This window comes from Rattus norvegicus, chromosome 2 (genome assembly GCF_036323735.1).
Source record: "Rattus norvegicus strain BN/NHsdMcwi chromosome 2, GRCr8, whole genome shotgun sequence".
In the NCBI taxonomy this organism is placed as follows: domain Eukaryota; kingdom Metazoa; phylum Chordata; class Mammalia; order Rodentia; family Muridae; genus Rattus; species Rattus norvegicus.
In genome coordinates this window covers 189,075,096-189,099,739 of record NC_086020.1, presented here as the reverse complement: position 1 = coordinate 189,099,739, position 24,644 = coordinate 189,075,096, and the positions used below count along the sequence as shown (strand labels likewise).

Below are 24,644 nucleotides of genomic sequence, written 5' to 3'. Positions count from 1 at the left end.
ATGTAACCCCCCTCACTCCTATCACTTGTAGATTCCAATTCATTTTCATGGTCATCTAGCCATGTCTCCAGTCCTTCCCCACACCTGATCCTGAATGCCCATATTCCCCTCCCTACCCTCTCTCCCTCCCAGTTCCCTCTCTCTGTTTGCCTCTGTACCTATTTTATTCCTCCTTTTAAGTGAGATTCAAGCATCCTAGCTTGTGCCTCGCTTTTCCTTTAGCTTCTTTGGGTCTGTGGAGTATAGCACGAATATCCTGTATTTTATGACTGATATCTACTTATAAATGAGGACAAACCATGCTTGCTCTTTTGGGGATGGGTTACCTCACTCAGGATGATATTGTCAAGTTCCATCCACTTGCCTGAAAACTTCTTGATGTCTTTATTTTTAATAGCTGAATAGCAGTTGGTTGAGTAGAGGTACCATATTTTCTCTTCTACTCTTCAGTTGAGGGACATCTAGGTTGTTTCCAGTTACTGGCTATTTTGAATAAAGCTGCTATGAACATAGTTGAGCAAGTGTCCTTGTGGGATGGTGGAACATATTTTGAGTATATGCCCACGAGTGGTATAGCTGGGTCTTGAGGTACAACTATTCCTGTTTTCTGAGAAACTACCAAATTGATTTTTTTGCACTCCCATCAGCAATGGAGGAGTGTTTCCCTTGTTCCACATCCTCACCAGGATGTGTTATCACTTGAGTTTCTGATCTTAGCCAATCTAATGTCTGTATGATAGATTCTCAGTCATTTTAAATTTTATTTCCCAGATGACTAAGGACATGGAACATTTTTTTTTTAAAGTGCTTCTTGCCCATTCAATATTCTTCTGTTGAGAATTCTGTTCAGCTTCATATCCCACTTTTTAATTGGGTTATTTGGATTGTTCATGTCTAATTTCTTTCGTTTTTTAATATAAGTGTTGGGTATTACCCTCTGTCAGATGCAGGGTTAGTGTAGGTTTCCCAATCAGTAGGCTGCTGTTTTGTCCTATCATCAGTGTCTTAGAGAAGCTTTTTAGTTTCATGAGGTCCCATTTATCAATTGTTGATCTTAGAGCCTGAGTCATTGGTTTTCTGTTCAGGAAGTTGTCTCCTATACCATTGAGTTCAAGGCGATTTCTTTTTAGAGGTTGCAAGGTATCTGTACAGACACTTCTAGCTTTTGGAGTCTGTTGAGAAATTTGGTATAGTTTTGATAGGGCTGCCTGTGTATGTTAGTTGTCATTTTCCCTTGCTGCTTTTAAGATGCTTTCTTTGTTCTGTAGATTTTGTGTCTTGTTTATTATGTGGCAGGAGGATTTTCTTTTCTGGTCCAGTCTAATTGGTGTTCTATAAGCTTCTTTTGTGTTTATAGGCTTCTCTTTCTTCAGATTAGGAAAGTTTTCTTCTGTGATTTTGTTGAAAATATTTTCTGACTATTGGAGCTGGGACTCTTCACCTTCTTCTATTTCTATTATTCTGAGATTATGTCTTTTCATGATATCCCAGATTTTCTGGATGTTTTGTGTCAGGAACTTTTTAGATTTAACATTTTTTTGATAGATGTATCAATTTCTTCCACTGTATTTTCTAGATCTGAGATTTTCTCTTCCATCTCTTGCATCTGTTGTTCCTGTTCTCTTCCCTAAGATTTCCATCTCCCTGATTTCCTCAGTTTGTGTTTTCTTTATTGTTTCCATTTCCAGGTCTAGAACAGTTTTATTTATTTCTTCATCTGTTTAAATTTGTTTAAATTTCCCCTTTCCATTTCCCTTTTTAAATGCCTCTATCTGTTTGATTTTTTATTGTATTTTCCTGGATTTCTTTTTTTTTATTTTTTAAAAAGATTTATTTATATGCACACACTGTAACTGTCTTCAGACACACCAGTAGAGGGCATTGGATCCCCTTACAGATGATTTTGAGTCACCATGTGGTCACTGGAAATTGAACTTACGGCTTCTGGAAGAGCAGTCAGTGCTCTTAACTGCTGAGCCATCTTTTCAGCTCCCTTTCCTGGATTTCTTTATGGGATTTATTCATTTCCTCGTTAAAAGCCTCTATCATCTTTATAAGATAAAATTTAAGGTCATTTTCTTGTGTTTCAGTTGTGTTGACATTCATGGCTTTTTGTAGAAATGTAGCTGTGCTTTGAAGGTATCATATTACCCTGGTTTTTGTTGATTGTGTTCTTTCGAAGTCCTTTAGCCATTTAGTCCCTGTATGTTCCTGTTGTAGTAGGCATTGAGAGGGGACTTATCCTTGATGATCCTTGTGTGGCAAGTTCTGATGTGAGTCCTTAGGTTGTATGGTTCTGGATCAGAAGGTCTGATGAAGGTGTCCTGAGAGGTGGTGGGAGAATGTGGGTCCAGCAGGGATAGCAGGGTGCTCAGTGAAGCTGTGTATGCCTCAAAGGACTCAGCAAGCAGGGAAGATGTGTGTTTGGAAGGGGATCTAACCTGTATGGTTCTAGACGAGCAGGTCTGATGAATGTGGATGGAGAGATGGGAGGACAATGGAGGTTTACTAGGGATATAAGGCTGCTCAGGGCAGCTGGGGCTCTTCCACAGGACTCAGCAAGCAAGAAACAGTGGGTGTGGGAAGGGCTGACTTCACAAATGCTGTAGCAAGTTTTTTTTCTCTCTCTCTTTCTCTCTTTCTCGCTCTCCTTCCCTCTCAGAAATGGTGAATTTTACATTGTTGGATGCTGATTACTTTTAAAACCTTGCAAATATCTTTGGTTTTGGAATGATTTAAAATTTATTTTGGGGGAGAGCTCAAACGCAACCCCCAGGAGCAACTTCAGCCCCGGGACCAGAGGTAAGACCAACTTTTCTGATCCAGGTGACCTGCCTGGTGGACTCAGAACACACAGAGGCAAAATTCCTCTGGGACTGGAAACTTCCAGTTTTTAGCTGGAGCCCAAATCTCGCTGATCCTGGCCCGCAGCTCCCTGCTCCCAAACCCCTTGGGAGAGAGAGCTCACCACCCTGACAGGTGGGCACTCCTGAGACTGCGAGGGTGAGTCCACCAATACTGCTCAGCCTTGCCCACATCCCTGGCCTAGGAGGAAACTGTATAGGGCCTATGGGAACTGGAAGATAGGGGCACTCGAGCAGCAGGTCCCCTGTACTCCAGACGCCGTCCAGACCTGAAGGGACCCAATCAACAGTTCTCTGCACCCAAATCCCGTGGGAGGGAGAGCTAAACCTTCAGAGGGGCTGATACACCTAGGAAGCCAGAAGAGACTACACTCTGCCCACATTTCTGACTCCAGAAGAAAACACCTAACGCCATCTGGGACCCCTGTGCACGGGGGCCCAGGTAAAAGGTGGGGCAGGCCCTTCTGGTTGCCACCCTCACGGAGAGCTCAAATGCAGGGCCCCAGGAACGACTTCAGGTCTGGGACCAGAGGTAAGACCAACTTTTCTGCTCCAAGTGACCTGCCTGGTGGACTCAGGACACACGCCCACTGGAAGAGCTGAAGACGAGTAGACAGGAAAGACTACACGCCCGAAAGCAGAACACTCTGTTCCCATAACTGGCTGAAAGAAAACAGGAAAACAGGTCTACATTACTTCTGACACATAGGCCTATAGGATGGTCTAGCCACTATCAGAAATAGCAGAACAAAGTAACACCAGAGACAATCTGATGGCAAGAGGCAAGCGCAGGAACACAAGCAACAGAAACCAAGACTACATCGCATCATTGGAGTCCAATTCTCCCACCAAAGCAAACACTGAATATCCAAACACACCAGAAAAGCAAGATCTAGATTTAAAATCATATTTGATCATGATGCTGGAGGACTTCAAGAAAGACATGAAGACCTCCCTTAGAGAAACGCAGGAAATCATAAATAAACAAGTAGAAGCTTATAAAGAGGAATCACAAAAATCCCTGAACGAATTCCAGGAAAACACAATCAAACAGTTGAAGGATTTGAAAATGGAAATAGAAGCAATGAAGAAAGAACACAGGGAAACAACCCTGGATATAGAAAACCAAAGGAAGAGACAGGGAGCCGTAGATACAAGCATCACCAACAGACTATAAGAGATAGAAGAGAGAATCTCAGGAGCAGAAGATTCCATAGAAATCAGTGACTCAACTGTCAAAGATAATGTAAAGCAGAAAAAGCTACTGGTCCAAAACATACAGGAAATCCAGGACTCAATGAGAAGATCAAACCTAAGGATAATAGGTATAGAAGAGAGTGAAGACTCCCAGCTCAAAGGACCAGTAAATATCTTCAACAAAATCATAGAAGAAAATTTCCCTAACCTAAAGAAAGAGATGCCCATAAACATACAAGAAGCCTACAGAACTCCAAATAGATTGGACCAGAAAAGAAACTCCTCCTGTCACATAATAGTCAAAACACCAAATGCACAAAACAAAGAAATAATATGAAAAGCAGTAGGGAAAAAGGTCAAGTAACATATGAGGGCAGACCTAGCAGAATTACACCAGACTTCTCACCAGAGACTATGAAAGCCAGAAGATCCTGGACAGATGTCATACAGACCCTAAGAGAACACAAATGCCAGCCCAGGTTACTGTATCCAGCAAAACTCAATTAATATACATGGAGAAACCAAGATATTCCATGACAAAACCAAATTTACACAGTATCTTTCTACAAATCCGGCCATATAAAGGATAATAAAAGGTAAAGCCCAACATAAGGAGGCAAGCTACACCCTAGAAAGCAAGAAACTAATCATTTTGCAACAAAACAAAGAGAATGAAAGCACACAAACATAACCTCACATCCAAATATGAATATAACAGGAAACAACAATCACTATTCCTTAATATCTCTCAACATCAATGGAATCAATTCCCCAATAAAAAGACGTAGGTTAACAAACTGGATATGTAATGAGGACCCAGCATTTTGCTGCCTACAGGAAACATACCTCAGAGACAAAGACAGATACTACCTCAGAGTAAAAGACTGGAAAACAATTTTCCAATCAAATGGTCTGAAGAAGCAAGCTGGAGTAGCCATTCTTATATCGAATAAAATCGATTTTCAACCAAATGTCACCAAAAAAGATGAGGAAGGACCTTCATATTCATTAAAGGAAAAATCCACCAAGATGAACTCTCAATCCTAAATATGTATGCTCCAAATACAAGGGCACCTACATTCATAAAAGAAACCTTACTAAAGCTCAAAGCATACATTGCACCTCACACAATAATAGTAGGAGATTTCAACACCCCACTCTCATCAATGGACAGATCAAGGAAACAGAAATTAAACAGAGGCATAGACAGACTAAAAGAAGTCATGAACCAAATGGACTTAACAGATATTTATAGAACATTTGACCCTAAAACAAAAGGATATACTTTCTTCTCACCACCTCATGGTACTTTCTCCAAAAAATTGGGCACTAAACAGGCCTCGACAGGTACAGAAAGATAGAAATAATCCCATGCGTGCTATCAGACCACCAGGCTAAAGCTGGTCTTCAATAACAATAAAGGGAAGAACACCCACAGATACATGGAAGTTGAACAATGTTCTACTCAATGATAACCTGGTCAAGGAAGAAATAAAGAAATTAAAGACTTCTTAGAATTTAATGAAAATGTAGGTACAATATACCCAAACTTATGGGACACAATGAAAGCTGTGCTAAGAGGAAAACTCATGGCTCTGAGTGCCAGTAGAAAGAAACAGGAGAGAGCATATATCAGCAGCTTGACAGCACACCTAAAAGCTCTAGAACAAAAAGAAGCCAATACACCCAGGAGGAGTAGAAGGCAGGAAATAATCAAACTCAGAGCTGAAATCAACCAAGTAGAAACAAAAAGGACCATAGAAAGAATCAACAGAACCAAAAGTTGGTTCTTTGAGAAAATCAACAAGATAGATAAACCCTTAGCCAGACTAACGAGAGGACACAGAGAGTGTGTCCAAAATAACAAAATAGGAAATGAAAAGGGAGACATAACTACAGAATCAGAGGAAATTAAAAAAATCATCAGATCCTACTACAAAAGCCTATATTCAGCAACACTTGAAAATCTGGAGGAAATGGACAAATTCCTAGACAGATACCAGGTACCAAAGTTAAGTCAGGAACAGATAAACCATTTAAACACCCTCATAACTCCTAAAAAATAGAAGCAGTCATTAAAGGTCTCCCAACCAAAAAGAGCCCAGGTCCAGATGGGTTCAGTGCAGAATTGTATCAGACCTTCACAGAAGACCTCGTACCAATACTATGCAAACTATTCCACAAAATCGAAACAGACGGAGCACTACCGAATTCCTTCTATAAAGCCACAATTACTCTTATACCTAAACTACACAAAGACCCAACACACAAGGATAGCTTCAGACCAATTTCCCTTATAAATATCGACACAAAAATAGTCAATAAAATTCTGGCAAACTGAATCCAAGAGCATATCAAAACAATCGTCCATCTTGATCAAGTAGGCTTCATCCCAGGTATACAGGGATGGTTTAATATATGGAAAACCATCAACGTAATCCACTATATAAACAAACTGAAAGATAAAAACCACATGATCATTTCATTAGATACTGAGAAAGCATTTGACAAAATTCAACACCCCTTCATGATAAAAGTCCTGGAAAGAACAGAAATTTAAGGCCCATACCTAAACATAGTAAAAGCCGTATACAGCAAACAAGAGGCTAACATTAAACTAAATGGAGAGAAAATTGATGCAATCCCACTAAAATCAGGGACTGGAGAAGGCTCCCCACTCTCTCCCTACTTATTCAATATAGTTCTCGAAATCCTACCCAGAGCAATCAGACAACAAAAGGAGATCAAAGGGATACAGATTGGAAAGGAAGAAGTCAAAATATCACTATTAGTAGATGACATGACAGTATATCTAAGTGATCCCAAAAGTTCCACCAGAGAACTATTAAACCTGATAAACAACTTCAGCAAAGTGGCTGGGTATAAAATTAACTCATATAAATCAGTAGCCTTCCTCTACACAAAAGAGAAACAAGCTGAGAATGAAATTAGGGAAACGACACCCTTCATAATAGTCCCAAATAATACTAAATACCTCGGTGTGACTTTAACCAAGCAAGTGAAAGATCTGTATGATAAGATCTTCAAGCCTCTGAAGAAAGAAATTGAAGAAGATCTCAGAAGATGGAAAGATCTCACATGCTCATGGATTCGCAGGGTTAATATAGTAAAAATGGCCATTTTACCAAAAGTGATATACAGATTCAATGCAATCCCCTTCAAAATTCCAATCAAATTCTTCATAGAGTTAGACAGAAAAATTTGCAAATTCATCTGGAATAACAAAAAACCCAGGATAGCTAAAACTATCCTCACCAATAAAAGGACTTCAGGGGGAATCACTCTCCCTGAACTCAACCAGTATTACAGAGAAATAGTGATAAAAACTGCATGGTATTGGTACAGAGACAGGCAGATAGAAGAGTGGAATAGAATCAAAGACCAGAAATGAACCCACACACCTATGGTCACTTGATTTTTGACAAAGGAGCCAAAACCATCCAATGGAAAAAAGATAGCATTGTCAGCAAATTGTGCTGGTTCAACTGGAGGTCAGCATGTAGAAGAATGCAGATCGATCCATTCTTATCAGTCTGTATAAAGGTTAAGTCCAAGTGGATCAAGGACCTCCACATCAAACCAGATATGCTCAAACTAATAGAAGAAACAGTGTGGATGTGGGCACTGGATAAAATTTCCTGAACAAAACACCAATGGCTTATGCTCTAAGATCAAGAATCGATAGATGGGATCTCATAAATCTACAAAACATCTGTAAGGCAAAGGACTCTGTTGTTAGGACAAAACAGCAACCAACAGATTGGGAAAAGATCTTTAACAATCCTACAACTGATAGAGGATGGGGAGGGGAACACTGATATAGAATGGGAGGGGGAGGGGTTAGGGGGATGTTGGCCTGTAAATTGGGAAAGGGAATAACAATTGAAATGTAAATAAGAAATACTCAATTCAATAAAGATGGAGAAAAAAGAAAAGACATGAAACCACAGGGGGAAAAAAAAGAAAAGAAAAAAAAAGAATAGAGACATTGGTGTAAAAAAAATGGTAAATCTAAAAGACTCCTGATTTAAATCATCCCGGATATCTGAGCCAGTATGAGAAAACTGAACCAAAGAATAATAGAAATAGAGAAATGAAAAAATTACCAGCTCAAAGGCCCAGAATATATTTTCAACAAAATCATGGGAGAAAATTGTCCTAACCTAAAGAAGCAGATGCCTATAAAGGCACAAGAAGCATACAAAATCCCAAATATATTGAACAAGAAGAGGAAGTCCCTTTTGTGGGTAACAATAGATGTGCAGAACACAGAACACAGAAAGACTATTAAAACCTGCAAGGGAAAAAGACCAAGCAACGTATAAAGGCAGACGCATTAGAATGACACCTGAAGTCTAAATGGAGACGCTAAAGGCTAGAAGTTCCTGGACAGAAGTATTACAGTTTCCTAAGAGCTGACAGATGCCAGCCCATGCTACTATACACAGCAAAACCTTCCATCACCATAGACAAAGAAAATAAGTGTTCCATAATAAAGTCAAATTTACCCAATATCTATCTACAAATCCAGGCCTATGGAAGTACTAGAAGAAAAACTCCAGCTGAAGGAGGCTAATCATACCCAATAATGCAATAGATAATCTCACACCAGCAAAGCTGAAAGAAAGGAAACACACACACCAGCACCAACACCACCACCAACAAAATAACAGGAACCAACAATCACCGATCATTAATACATCTCAATAGCAATTCCCCAATAAAGATACAGATGAACAGAATGGATGTGAGCACAGGATCCATTCTTCTGTTATATAAGAAGCATACTTCAACATCAAGGACAGATATTATTTTAGGATAAAAGACGTTTAGATGTTAGATAAATAGATGTTCTAAGCAAATGGACCTAAGAAGCAAGCTGGTGTAGCCCTTTTAATATCTAACAAAATAGACTTCAATAAAAAAGAGACAAAGACAGACACTACATACTCATCACAGGTAAAATTCACAAAGGGGACATTGCAATTCTTAACAGCTATACTCCAAACCTAAGGACACCCAAGTTAATCAAATAAACACTACTATAGCTTAAATCACATATTGATTTTTCCACTGATAGTGGGAGACCTAAGTACCCACTCTCACTGGTGAACAGGTCATCTAGACAAAACATTAAACAGAGAAATACTGGACCTAACATATGTTACAAAACAAATGGACCCAACAGATATTTACAGAATGTTTCACTCCAACAGAAAGGATTTGCCTTCATCTCATCACCACATGAACACTTCTCCAGAATTGACCACATACTCAGAGCCAAAGCAAGTCTCAACAGATACAAGAAAATTGTAATACCCTCTGTATTGTGTCAGACCACCACAGATTAAAACTGAATCTCAACAACAAAAATGACAGAAAGCTTACAAACTCATGAATGAAAAATGGGTCAAGACAGAAATAAAGAATTTAAAGATTTTCTAGAATTCACTGAAAATGAATTCACAATATAGTCCAGCTTACAGGACACAGTGAAAGCAGTTATAAGAGGCAAGTCCATAGCACTCGGAACTTACATCAAAAATTGGAGAGACCTCATATTAACAATTTACAGCATGCTTGAAATCTAGAAGAAAAGAAAGTAGTTATACCCAGGAGGAGTAAATTGTAAGATATGATCAAACCGAGGACTGAAATTAATAAAATAGAAACAAAGAGAATGATAGAGTCAATGAAATGAAGAGTTGATTCTTTGAGGAAAATCACCAAGATACACAGAACTTTTTCCAAATTAACTAAAAGGCAGAGAGAATATACAAATAAATTCAGAAATGAAAAGGGGGACATAACAGCAGATACCCAGGCTCACTCCTTCGCCGTTGTGCTGAGCTCACTGAAGAGTCACCATGAGCAAAGCCCACCCTCCCGAACTGAAAAAGTTTATGGACAAGAAGTTATCACTGAAGTTAAATGGCACCAGGCGTGTACAAGGAATACTGCGGGGCTTTGATCCCTTTACGAACCTTGTGATTGATGAGTGCGTGGAGATGGTAACCAGTGGGCAACAGAACAACATCGGGACGGTGGTCATCCGAGGAAACAGCATCATCATGTTAGAAACCTTGGAAAGAGTCTAACCAGTGCTCAGCAGTGTGTCCATATCCCAGAGACGTCTTGATTGTGATGTAGAATTAAGTCATGTACATTTTCATATGAAACTTTTTGCTAAATAAACATTTGTGATATCTGAAAAAAAAAAACCAAAACAACAAACACCCAGGAAATCCAGAGATTCACAAGGACATGATTTAATTTAAAAAAAATCTAAAAGAAATAAATAATTTTCTCAATAGGTAGCATTTACCAAAGTTAAATCAAGGTAAGATAAAGCAATTTAAATAGAGCTGTGACCCTTATTGAAGTAAAAGCAATCATTAAAAGTCCCCCAACAAAAAAAGGGCAATACAGTTTTAGTGAAGAATTCTTCCAGACTTTCAAAGAGTTAACACTAATACTCCTCAAATTATGACACAAAATAGAATTCTCTTCATTTTATGAGGTCACAGTTACCTGATATCCAAGTAACTTAAAGACTCAGTGAAGAAAAACAAGCACAGACCAATTTTCTTTATGAACATAGATAAAAATATTCAACAAAATACTTGCAAAATGAATTAAAGAATATTTCAAAAAGATCATCTACTTTAGTCAAGTAGGCTTCATATCAGAGATGCAGGGATGGTTCAATATATGAAAATCAATCTATGTAATATAGCATATAAACAAACTAAAAAAAAAATCCAAGTGATTATCTCATTAGTTTCAGAAAGGGTCTTTGACATAATCCAACATCCCTTTGTGATAAAGGTCCTGGAAAGATTAGGGATACAGGAGCCATACTTTAACATAATAAAGGCAGTTCATAGCAAGTCCATAGCCAATATCAACTTACATTGGGAGAAACTCAAAGTAATTCCACTACAATCAGGAACAGGCCAAGGTTATCCACCCTCTTCATCTCTATTCAATAAAGTACTTGAAGTTTTAGCTACAGCAATAAGAACTGATGGAGATTAAGGGGATAGTGAAGAAACTCTACATGTCCCAACCACAGCAAACATGGCCCTGGCAGGCCTTTCCCCTCGGCCCTATTCCTTTTGCCTTGTTAAAAATCATTAGGTTACATTCCTAAAGCTAGCCCCCAAGGCCTATTCTCTTATTTGGCCCCTTCCTCCACTTGAAGGTGACTACCAAGGTTCATCTATCAAAGTTTTGAAGTCCAACAATCAAAAGCTCCATTTGACTCCTCTAATTAACATGTCCAATTAAAAATAAACATTTCATCCTAACACGGAGTTTACTCCTTTACCTTTATAAACCACCATTTGCCTCTGGATCACATCTGCCTCTCTCTATACAAAGGCAGCTCTTTGTCCCCTGGGACAAATACCCCTTTCCCTTGTCCTTTATCTCCTGTTTGTCTCTTATTCCCAGCCCTTTGTCCCTGTGGGGCAAATCTCCTTTGTGCTGAGAACTAGGTCTTGGGTGTCTGAGCCAATACAGATCTTTGCACATACAAATTGGAAAGGAAGAAGTCAGGACATCTTTATATACAGATGACCTGATAATATCCATAGGTGACCCTAAATATTCTACAGAACTCATATAGCTGATAAACATTTCCAGCAAAGTAGCTGAATACAAAATTAACTCACAAAAACCAGTAGCCCTTTTATATATACAAACAACAAGTGGACTGAGAAAAAACAGTGCCTTTCACAAGAGCTTCAAATAATATAAAATATTTTGTAATAAGTAGGTCTAACTTCAAGTCTTTTAACAAAGTACAAATGAAGATATCAGAAATGACCCAGACTGATAATAGGACAGAAGATTGCTCTCCACAAACTGACAGCAGGGTCCCACCACTGACCAAACATCCACACAACTTCTACAGTGATGCCTGCATGCAGCCTTCACCCCTATGTTCTAGTCTCCTTCATGTGGGAGGATACTCTGCAGGCTACCAAATGAGGAACCTGGACACCAACACAGCCACAATCCTTTGACCTACAAACTGTTCTGCCTACAAGATATGGGGGGCAATGGTGGCACAGAACTTGTGGGAGTGGTTAACCAATGTCTGATTTGAGGACCATTACAAATCTGAGACCCTATGTCTGACACTGTTTGGAACTGGAGGATAGATAGCCCAGAGACCTAGGGTAGAACCAGATATAACTGGTCTAAAAAAATCAATGAAATGATTCCTAATGATATTCTGCTGTACTCCCATACTTGAGTATTGTCCAGTCATCGTCAGAGATGCTTCCTTGTAGAGGGCCGCAATAACATTCACCACTGCTAGATGGCGCTGGCTTCCACTGCGCCCCACGTGGAAGGCCAGGTTAGCCTCCGCCATTACAAGATGGCGCCAGCCTTCGCCGCGCCAGCCGACTCCCTTTCAGGAAGTTAACTGTGCGCATGTGCAAGAGTGCCTTCGTGCCAGGTCTTTGCCCACTCTGGGGCATGCCTGATGAGATCATGGGTAAACAACCAATCAGGTGTGGATGCGCCATGCTAGGGTGTATATAAGCGCACCATGTTGGCGCGCCGAGGCTTCTCCATAAGATTAAAATAAAAGTTTGGTCATAGCAAGGATTTCTATGTACCCACGTGTTTCTTGCCAGCGAGAGGTCGCGCGTGGGACATTTGGTGCCGAAAACCCGGGACAAAAAAGCCTCATCATCACCGGTGCCAAGGGAAGCCTCCATTTCATGGAAGAAATCCAGAAGCTGTGAGTGGGGGTAAGACTCTGAGAGACTATGTTTAGCCTTGATCTGTTCCAGCTCAGTCCTCTGCCAGATGCGGCAGGAACCTTTATGGTTGCTCTGGCCGCCCTCGGGTTGTTTCTATTGACCTTTGAGTTTCTAGTTACCGCCAAACGGCGTCAGAGGTCGCGTGGGAACTGCCCAGCTGTAACAGCAAAGCGGAGAGTGTTGGGGGAAGGGCGAGGCGGCGGAGTGTCAGAAACAGAGGGTAGTGAAAGGTTGCAACGAGAAAAGGATCCTGATCGATCTCAAGCACCAGGCCCTTCCAATGCGGAAGCGAAAGGTTGGGGAAAGAATGCCCCGGGTGAGGAGAAGGGAGGAGATAAAAGGAACACAACATTTTGGGAGAAAAATTTTGTCTTTGTGCCTGTAAGAAGTGTGCTTAAGCTCCGGTGCCGGCTCTCGGGACGCCGAGGCATCCATGTGCTGACGCGACAGCTTTACAGAGTCATACTGATCAGATTTGATAGAAGCAGACCGCCTGAAAATTTATTCAGGAGAATCAAACAAAAGGACATCTCAGTGCTTGTGCACAGCTTGATGGAGTTAATGTAATTGGGTTGTGAGTAAATATATTCAGGGCTGTGTTTCACTTCCATACCATTGGCGAATGTCAGTTGTGCTGCTCAGATAATATATCTCAGTATCTTACAGGAATTGGGTTTCAACACGTTGGTGGACTAGTCCAGGAATTGAGACAATCCATCGCCCATATCGACTCCACTCGAGTGGATAGTCACCGTGAACACCATCTGGTTTTTTCCCTCTTTGTCTATTGTTTGTCTCTGGTGCACCAGGATGTCCCCATGTCTGTCAGTGTATGTCTGTGGTTTTTGTTTCTCATTGTTTAAATATTTATGTTTCATGTTCAAAAGAAAAAATGGTAAAAACTTTATCTGCCGCTCGTTCACACCTTGACTTGGTTTTAACTCGTTTCAAAAAGGAACAAATGAATAAAAAAGTTTCAATCAGGCCTTTGGAGCCCTGTGCCTGTAGCCAGGTGTCTAGATTAGCTGGAGAAGCTGCCCAGAGGCTAAGCATCTACACGAGCTGATCTTAAAGGTGCCAACAGCTTCTCAGCTTCTTCAATACAAGAGTTGATAGCTGTTTCTCTTAGAGAGATCCCTGACTTATTATTTGACTCAACAGGTGACAAGGTGCTTCTCTTAAAATCATAGCTAAAAAGGTAAAAATGGTGTTTGGTCTAAATATTAAAGATATGTGTAGCCACTTCAATTTTGTTTCTTATTGGTTTTAAATGTATAAATATGCTCTACTTGCTTTGGTTATGGACTATTGGCTTTCAAGTTATTGGATATGGTTAAAAGGGTATAATATTGGTAACAGAAAGTTGACATAAAGCTCGTAATCTGGATGGAGTCATTCTAGATAACATGTGACATGGGCCAACCTAGGGAAACAGGTCTAAATTGAGGTAATGTTTTTATGGAATTCTTATTCTAGGAACCAGGCTTCTAAAAGAATATAGGACAATGTCTCTTTGTTGAGGTACTAGAGACTACGCCATCGTGCATTCATATATAGGAATTGGCAGTCAAACTTTGTATCTGCATTTTGATGCTAATTCCACTGCCCTAAGGACAGCTGCCTAGTCAGGTACTCAGAACTCAGGTGACCTTCCAAAGTTGTGGCTGTGTTCTGGTGTTACAAAGAGAACTTAAAGATTGTGATTAAGGATTGCCAGTGTTACATTGACTAACTCAAGCTTATTTTTAATTAAGGAAAAATCAAACAGGTAGAGATTGTTACAAGATTTACGAAGGATTGATGAGGTTTTGGAACTTGTGAGAACATTACAGCCAGTTTACTTACTCCAACTGCCATTTCAGGATAGATTTAGAGGATTGCTAACAGCCTTATATTAGGTAATTTTGTTGCTTCCTCAGTGTAAGAAGTTAGAACTTAAATCTTTTTACGTATATGGAAATTTTTTACTACAAACCTTTGCTCTCAAAATGAGCTTTGATATTTGGGGAGTAGCTGTTACACTACTCCAGATAAGAATATTTGAAGCTAATTTTAAGCTTCTAAGGATATGTTAATTGGCTAAGTACCTCACCCTACCAGAGGACTTAGGTCTTTGTTATGCACATTGGAGATAAACCTTCAGCTGTGTTAGTACAGAGTTGTGGACTGGAGTCATAGAAGTATTTTGAAAAGAAACCTGGTAAAACATATCTTATTCCAAACAACAGTTAATTGGTTATTACAAAATACTGATATTTGGCCTATTACATATACAAATTTTTCAGACGAGATTGATAATTTTACTCTTTACATGCTTTTGTACTTCCTGTATATATGTGCATACAACCCATAGGAAATGCGCTTACTGTATTTATAGGTGGTTCATCTAATGAAAAGGCTACATGTATGATTGGATCACTTGTTTATTCTCTTGAGTTTCTATTGCTTCAACACAGATTATTAAATTCTGTAGTTTAGCCACTGTTTTTAAATCAAACTTTCAATTCACATACTGATAGCCAATGTGTGGCTTGTGGTTTACAATTGATTTCAATTACTTAATGCTTTATTAGAGACAAGTTTTCTACATGAAATCAGTGAGTGATTTCAGTATAAATTGTCTGACAACTCACTGTCCTTTCAGTGCTCTAGCTCAGACAACTAAACAAAACCATAGACCCAGCTCTTTAAAAATGGTAATGGAGTTGATAACACACCCTCACGAAAAGAGGAAGACTCCATTTGTTTGTTTTCAATATCCAGCCTCACCCTGCCAGCTCAGGGATTTCTAGTAAGACTGAAATTGGACAATATTTACAAGATTTGACATTTCTAATTAATGCTTATGTTTAGGTAAATAAAGTTTGTGAGATGCTAGAGAAATGGCTTAGTGGTTAAGAGCACTAAGTACTGTTCCTTTATAGGACATTTAAGAACTCAAACTGGATTGCCTGGGCTCTTTAGCAAGGGAGGACAATGATACCAGACAGATTATAGGCCTTACATAGGAACAATTAGTCAAAAAATCTCATTCTTTATATATCCAAAACAATAATGCTGGAGACAATAATTTGGTATACAAGTCAATTTATAAATACAAGTGCTCAGTGTCCTCAATTTAATCCTCGAGGACTTACCTTAATAAATAATATCCTCACTATATCTTAATAAATAAATAGGGGGAGTTATCCCTGTAGGGTAAATAATGCTCCTTTTATTTCAATTTTAAAATTTTGGATGCCAAAGTTTATGGCACCCTACAACTAGGCATACTTCTGCCTAGGTGAAATAGAAAGATCCACATATTGACATGATCCTGTCTAGATATTTTATATGGGGAAGAGGGAATGTTTGTGTTTTTTCTCTACAAGAGTGTGCCAGCTGCCTGAGTGGTTGCTGAGACTTGCTGATCCTGGTTACATGAAGATTCAGCTCTCGTGGTTCGGGTCCCTGGAGTCATCCCTCTGCCCTGAGAGGAAGATGAAAGATTCCCCTTCATCCTTTGTCATCACAGAGATTTTGCCGTTGCTGCAGTCAGTGTTACCACTGCGTGTGTCCCGTCCCACTATGGCCTGCTCTCTGACCCTCTGTACACTGCTGCTTGCTGGAGAAGACTGGACTCCAGCCGTTGCTGCCCCCTTCATTTCCCTAGTGACTCTTGCTGCCTTAACTGGTAACTGGTGTTGTCATTTTACAGACTATAGCTTCACAAGAAAGCCACCTGCGTAAAGCTACAGTGGACTGGGGAACTCTGTCCTGGTTATACAGATCTCAGAAATGGTTCCATTGTCTGCTGGTTGTTCCAGAGAAAAATGACTGATCCTAAACTGTCCTGGAAAAGACCTTGACACTTTCGCTGCTATTGTAGCAGCCATTACTGCTGCAGACATTGTGTCTGCAGTGTCTGGAGTTATCCTCCCCCAATCTATTGTTAGACAAACACAGTGGGTGAACTTTCTGGAGTAGTTACTAACAATTGGGAATTCTAAATTTTATTATAGGAGCGGCTTGACTACGGCCCTTGGTGGTAACAGCTGAGGAGGACCAAATGAGGTGCCCACTACTTATCGGGAGTGGCTCTGTCTGGTGCAGCCCTATGCTGTGGATCAGTGTTCATACTATGGTTGGTTTGCAAACTCAGATCTCAACAGAAACGTGACAAGGCCGTTATCACTCAAGCACTTGTGGCCATTGTACAAGGGGCCTCCCCTGGAATTTGGTTATCTTGCTCAGGAATTAGTCAGTATTTGAGTTCTCTGCTTCTGCACCCCATGGATCTGTGGATCCATTGCACTGGGAGGAGAGAGGCTCTCTTTCTGTATCTGAGTTCTCTGCTCTTACACCCCATGGATCTGTGGATCCATTGCACTGGGATGAGAGAGACTCATTGATCCTTTGATCAGCCCTTCCACATCGCTGAGGTTTCCTCATTGCACACGATAGGGTGATCATGACTGTTTAAAATAATATAAATTATAAGGGTGAGATGTAGAGGGCTGCAATAACATTCACCACTGCTAGATGGCGCTGGCTTCCACTGCGCCCCACGTGGAAGGCCAGGTTAGCCTCCGCCATTACAAGATGGCGCCAGCCTTCGCCGCACCAGCCAACTCCCTTTCAGGAAGTTAACTGTGCGCATGTGCAAGAGTGCCTTCGTGCCAGGTCTTTGCCCACTCCGGAGCGTGCCTGATGAGATCATGGGTAAACAACCAATCAGGTGTGGATGCGCCACGCTAGGGTGTATATAAGTGCACCATGTTGGCGCGCCGAGGCTTCTCCATAAGATTAAAATAAAAGTTTGGTCATAGCAAGGATTTCTATGTACCCACGTGTTTCTTGCCAGCGAGAGGTCGCGCGTGGGACACTTCCTCTGGCAGCACATGAAAGCAGACACAAAGACATTATATAGATAGTCTAAAATGGAGGTCTCCATAGGGTATCTACTTTTGGAGCTTGGGGAATCCCTGAAGATAGTATGAAAAGATCACAGGAGTCAGAGGGCATGGAGGAAAATGGCTCAGAGAATTAACTAAGCAAGGTTCATAGGGCCTCAGAGACTGCAGCAGCAAGCATGAGGGGTGGTCCACATGGGTCTGCAACAAGTCCTGTGTGTATATGTTATGACTGTTAGCCTGGTGCTTTTGTGGGACTCCCAAATGTGGGATGAAGTGTGTTCTTGACTCTTGTTTGCTCTTGGGACTCTTTTCCTAATATTGGGTTGCCTTATTTGACCTCATTATGATGACATTTGCCTTTTTTGTATTGTGCCTCAATTTGTCCTGTTTGGCTGTCATCTCTTTGACATCTGATCTTTTCTGAAAGGAGATGGTTCGGGAATAGATCTAGGGAGAGGGGAAGTTGCAGAGAGCTGTGAGGAGTGGAAGGAGTAGAAGAAGGGGGAAATTGTGCTCCAGATGTATCATATGAGAGAAGAATTTAGTTAAAAAAATCAAATTCAGGAACTTGTACTACATGTGCTCTATTACTGAGCTACATCCCAAACCAATTCTTGAATCTGATTCTGGTCTACTTGGATCTTGTTATTAAAGACAGCAACAGTATCCTGAAGGAAAAATTCCTTCCATTAAAGAGGCAAATCTGTTACCTGTCAATCCTGAGGTGTTTCTAGATGGAAGAATGAGACCCTCTTAAGTCCACTCCGAGGCGTACCTTCTAATGTTTCAGATGGCTGTCCTCCTAGCTTTGGGTTCCTCTACTAGTTGATGCCTACATTTATTAAGCATATTGGGGTTGATGACTCTCAACACTTGCTCTTTGCATCTTCTTCTCTGTAGCACCAGTCTGTGGTCTCTAGCAACCTTGGACCTTCAGGCTTCATCTTCTCTGTGTAGTGAGACACTGGGCTACTTGGCGTCCCTTTCTCCAAGGTGTGGCCTGGACACTCTCAAGGCAGTGGGCTGGGCAATCCTAGGCTCCCGTCATTTGTGTCTTGTCTCCCAAAGATCGTGGTCCTTTGTCATTTGATGTTCAAAAATCATTGTTTCTTCCATTTTTGTCTACTTTTTAAAGTGATCATACTATAGTAAATGTGGTCCTTCATATTTCTCATGCCTTTCTCTAAGTCCCATATTCCTTACATTTGAAAAATACATCTGGAATTTATTTTTGGTGAGAGAAATATAGTTTTATTTTTTCCCTAGGGGCCAGCAAATTTCCCAACACCATTCTTTGAATTCTTCACTCTTTACCCAGTTTGATATGTCACCTTCATGATAAGCCAAAATTTGATAGGCATTTGAATCTGTTTCTGAACTATTATGTTCAGAACTTTTCTCTTATTAAAGTTTTAAAATATACTGCACTATCTTATGAGAGATATTCTTTTTTATTTCTTTGTATTTTATTTATAGATTTCCTGAGTAGCCTAACATGTTATTTTTTTGAAAAATTTTAATATCATTTTCAAAGTTTACTGATACTATTTTGGGGATCGGATTACCTTAAATATAGAGAACTGATAATAAATTTGGAAGTGGCAGAGAAAAGAGCTGGAAAATACAAATTGAACAGTTTTAGCATTTGTCGTAAAGTGAAAGATCAAGACAGAACCTGGGAATGAGGAGGTTGGAGGTGAGATAGACTAAGGGCTAATGAACTACGAATGGTGTGTCAGATCCCCAGTAGATCTCTCTAGGAAATGCAGACTTAACTGAGCACCACAAGACTAATGATGAAGAATAGTCAGTGGTTTGAACTTTCCTGCTGTCTTCTGAAAACAAAACATACCACAAAGGAGCTATAATGTTTATTATTAAAAAAGAAATGAGCCTGTCCAACAGGTTTCTCACTGTCCAGTTACCTAGTATGTGTGTGTTACATACCCAGTGCCAAGCATATGACCTGCAGATTTGGCACTGAGTGAATAAGAGAAAATGAATTGATTTATGAATGGTTTCCCCTGGCTTCTGTTTAAAGTAGCTATGGTGTGATCTTTTCAGAAAACCTGGATCCTAAATAGTGGCTTGGAAATGCAGAGTTGGATTTCTTCTCTTGTTCAGATTATTTGAGTATCAAACCATTGTTTGAGAAGACACTTCATTCACTCTTGGTGTTCCTAATGCTTCTTTCCATACTACCTAAGTTATTAGTCTACTAGAGAATGGAGATAAAGGGATGGTTTAAGACAAAAGTGATCTGATTTTGTTAAACCAGCCACCAGAGACAATCATCTTAGTAACTGAGATATGAAAAGTGGGCTGGATGGTATAACTATTTTTTTTCAAATCCTATTTTTAATGATGGTTCTTAAATGCTTTAACTTCCCACCCACCACCCACCAAAGGTAGTGGAAAAGAAATGATATGGAGGAAGTGGACCTGTTTAGAAATGATTCATCTGCGTTGTCTGGAAATTGGCAGTTCAGTTCACAGGCAGAGGCAGCTCGATCCACTTGTAAACACTTCATTGATACACCAGTAGCCCAGTCCGTTAGAATTGGGATAACAAACATGAATCAGCAGTGGTGGCACTACCTAACAGAGACAGCCAGGCCTCAGCCTCCACACAAGTCAGCAGGAAGAACCTGGGCCACCAGGAAAAGTTCTCAGCTGTGCCTCTCTCAACAAAGTGAAGATGTGGCACAGCCAGCTCTATAAGCAGGTGAAGCACAGCCTGCATCACTGTCTGTTGAGTTCTTTTTACACTCCCTCCAAACATCGCATGTCCTTCATGGGTCTTGCCTCAGCACTTGTGTCTGTATCAGCTGACATCACTTTGTCAATTAGCCCAAGACCTTGAAATTGGCAAGAAGCCACAGCATAGCACATCACCAGAAGGGTTTTGGTGTATTTATCTCTATGGAGTCCCAACAAATGTAGCTCAGTTTCACAACGCAAGGCAGACTAATACGTGCAAGTCAGGAGTGAAGAATCCTTCATCAAGTGTCCTTTCACAAGCTTGCTTTAGCAAAACATTCTCTCACTTGTGTCTGCTTCAGTGAAATGTTTCTTCATGAGTCTGCCTGATCCTTTCACCTGTGTCCATGTCAGGAAAACACTCTTTTACATGTTTGCCCCAGCAAAACGCCATCCAATACAACTGACTTTCCAAAGAACCTTTAAGTTTCCATTTCAGGCTAGTTTTTTGTCAACTTGACACTGCTATAGTTATCAGGAAATATCTTTCAGGTATTCTTAACCTCAGTTGAGAAAATGCTTCCATAAGATCCAGCTGTGAGATATGATTTTCTTAACTAGTGATTGAAGGAGAAGAGCCCAGCCCATTGTGGGTGGTGCCATCCCTAGGCTTGAGGTTTTGGGTTCTGTAAGAAACGTTAAGCAAGCCAAGGGGAGCAAGCCAGTAAGCAGTACTCTTCCATGGCCTCTACATCAGCTCCTGCCCTGTTTGAGTTCGTGTCCTGACTTCCACAATAATGAACAGTAATATGGAAGTGTAAGCCAAATAAACCCTTTCTTCCCCATGGCCATGGTGGTTTTTTATTTATTTAAAATTTTTTTCCATCTTTATTAACTTGGGTATTTCTTATTTACATTTCGATTGTTATTCCCCTTTCCAGTTTCTGGGCCTACATCCCCCTAGCCCCTCCCCCTTCCCTTCTATTTGGTGTTCCCCTCCCCATCCTCCCCCCATTACCGCCCTCCCCCCATAGTCTAGTTCACTGGGGGTTCAGTCTTGGCAGGACCAAGGGCTTCCCCTTCCACTGGTGCTCTTACTAGACTATTCATTGCTACCTATGAGGTTGGAGCCCAGGGTCAGTCCATGTACAGTCTTTGGGTAGTGGCTTAATCCCTGGAAGCTCTAGTTGGTTGACATTGTTGTTCATATGGGGTCTCAAGCCATTTCAAGCTCTTTCAGTTCTTTCTAAGATTCCTTCAACGGGGTCCTGTTCTCAGTTCAGTGGTTTAATGATGGCATTCGCCTATGTATTTGCTGTATTCTGGCTGTGTCTCTCAGGAGAGATCTACATCCGGTTCCTGTCAGCCTGCACTTCTTTGTTTCATCCATCTTGTCTAATTGGGTGGCTGTATATGTATGGGCCACATGTGGGGCAGGCTCTGAATGGGTGTTCCTTCTGTCTCTGTTTTAATCTTTGCCTCCATATTCCTTCCCAAGGGTATTCTTGTTCCCCTTTTAAAGAAGGAGTGAAGCATTCACATTTTGGTCATCCTTCTTGAGTTTCATGTGTTCTGTGCATCTAGGGTAATTCGAGCATTTGGGCTAATAGCCACTTATCAATGAGTGCATACCATGTGTGTTTTTCTGTGATTGGGTTACCTCACACAGGATGATATTTTCCAGTTCCATCCATTTGCCTATGAATTTCATAAAGTCGTTGTTTTTGATAGCTGAGTAATATTCCATTGTGTAAATGTACCACATTTTCTGTATCCATTCCTCTGTTGAAGGGCATCTGGGTTCTTTCCAGCTTCTGGCTATTATAAATAAGGCTGCTATGAACATAGTGACCATGGTGTTTTATCATAACAATAATAACCCTAACTAAAATAGAAAGGAAATAGTCCCCTTGCTCTTCTGCTGGAGTTAACCATCAATGAAGTATACACACCACCATCTGAATCACTGTGATTTTGAGTAAGTAGACTGTTGTTAGTTTAGTTAATTTTCCAACAAGCATCACTTGAGTTTTATATAAGCAACATGTGGTTTAGCGTGGTATCATGCCTTTACTCTGAAACATCTCCTCATGGTTTCTGATGGAGAAAATAAAAGGTGCTTTGGTTTCAGCGACATTTATGCTTCTGAAGGAAGGTGTGCTTTGAGCTGTAAAGCAAGTCTTTGTGCAAAGTCAATTAAATAGGAACAGGAGTCTAGAACATTCAGAATTCATACACATCTCTTAGATTTTGTACTGAGGGGAGCTTTGTAGTTCACATAGATTCACACAGAACCTCCTTCCTCCTTGACAAACTTTATTTTTATTTGAAGGGAAGCAAGGCTTTTAAGTTTTAGCACCCCCCCCCCCAGAGAGTGTTTGGCCATTCCATAGCCCATAAAAAGTAATATTTGGATGATTTAAAGGGAAATGAATCAGAACTTTAAAGGTTTCTTGTATAACACAAACCCCAACACTTCTAGAGAAAAGAGAAATGCTCTGTTGGATAAAACACATTTTCTATTTCTTAAAAGAAAAATATTATCTGTACACATGGAGATGGTAATACCTATTTGAAAATATTTTTACTTAAAACACTTAGACATCCAAACTTGTATTTTGCTATGGATTAACAAGGAGTTTAACAGGTTTCCTAATTCCTGCAGAAGGGATCATTTCCTTGAAGCAAACTTGGTTGATTAAATTTTGCATTTCATTGCAGAGTGGGAATGTATTCCCTATACCGTGGGGAATGTTTTCATAAATTTTCTCTCAAAAGCTATTTAGACTTCCCAGTTACTTAGTCCAAGTGTTGTTCATAGTAATCTCAAAAGTGGTTGGCAATATTTTAAGTGTTCATCCATATATTTAACATTTATTTCTTGTTACATTTAATAAGGTTTTCATGTAGATATTAGACTTGTCAGATGTGTGCATTTCTAAGGAGGCTAATAAATGGCTTCAACTTCCACTGGTTAAAGGAAATGGGAGTCAACAAGCATGGTATCTGTCCTAACTCTGTGACTACCTCCCTGAACAACACAGGTGAAAAAGCTTTAAGTCTTCCAGTCCCAGTACTGTGATCTGCTATGAGTAATCCTGGTGGCTAATGGTGGGCAATGTTGCTATGTTATAATTAATTTTTTAATGACATTTATTTTTATAGATGAGTGCTTGTTTTATGGTCAATATTAGAATATTTTAAATGTAAATTCCTCTGGATATTACATGCTGTAGATTTATTAGCTAATTGCTAATAATTTTTATAAAATTATATGTAATATAGTGTGTGTGGCACTGTAGACTAGCCCAGACTTCAACCTAAAAGCCTTAGAACTTGTGTCTTACCACCATTTATTTACTAGCTATATAATCATGAGCTTTTTCTTTATTTCTTAACGTTTCAATTTCTTCATCTAGAAAATGGAGACGAAAGTATGTTGTTTTTAAACAAAATCTCGATCATTAGATTTGAACAATGAAGACTGGCAGCCAGATGCTGGGGAGAAAGCCTGCTAGCTCAGAGTCAGAGAAAGTATCTAGCAGACCTTCCTCCTCAGCCAGGGTCCCACCAGGAGTCCCCTATATGATAGCTGTCTCAGACAAAGTTCTTCACACTCAATATCCCTCCCTTTGAACTTCTTGTCTCTCTCTCTCTCTCTCTCTCTCTTTCTCCCCCCCCCCTTAATAATCCTATGTTTACATCCTGTCAGCTGGTTGCTTGCTCTGCCTTTTGAGCTGTGGTTGTCTTTATTTAATCTTATCTACAATATTCAAGCAGAAAGCTCCTGGATTAAAGGTGTGTGCTAAGGCTGAGCCACAACAACTAAAACCAGGTTTTTCCAGTAAATCACAGAATCTCGGGGTTCAGAGTGTGATCAGATGTCCTGGAACAAAGGTAATACAGTCACCCATAATTCTTGGTTGCAAACAGTAGGATCCATAATAGCTAGCTTAGGCAGAAAGAGAGTATGTTAGAAATATTCACTGTCACAAAACTCTTTGCATAGCAAGGGAAGCAGATTTAGAAACAAGGAGGCCAGCAGTAACATTAAACTGCCCCTTAGAGTCAAGCTCCAGTGAAAACACCTTTGCTGCCAATGTTTGGTACCAACTCGGTTTCTGGTAGATAGTGTAGCTCAAAATGATCATACTTGCTGTGCATGCCGGAAGTTCAGCCAGGGAGCC

At 40.2% G+C, this 24,644-nt stretch overlaps 1 protein-coding gene across 1 annotated transcript; it reads left to right on the top strand.

Moving 5' to 3' along the window:
• The first annotated feature begins 9,912 nt into the window (after positions 1-9,912).
• On the top strand, positions 9,913-10,308 carry LOC120100604 (small nuclear ribonucleoprotein G-like). Its single transcript, XM_063282781.1, has one exon. The coding sequence runs from the start codon at positions 9,950-9,952 to the stop codon at positions 10,178-10,180; it is 231 nt and encodes a 76-aa protein (XP_063138851.1). The 5' UTR covers positions 9,913-9,949; the 3' UTR covers positions 10,181-10,308.
• Positions 10,309-24,644: the final 14,336 nt, after the last annotated feature.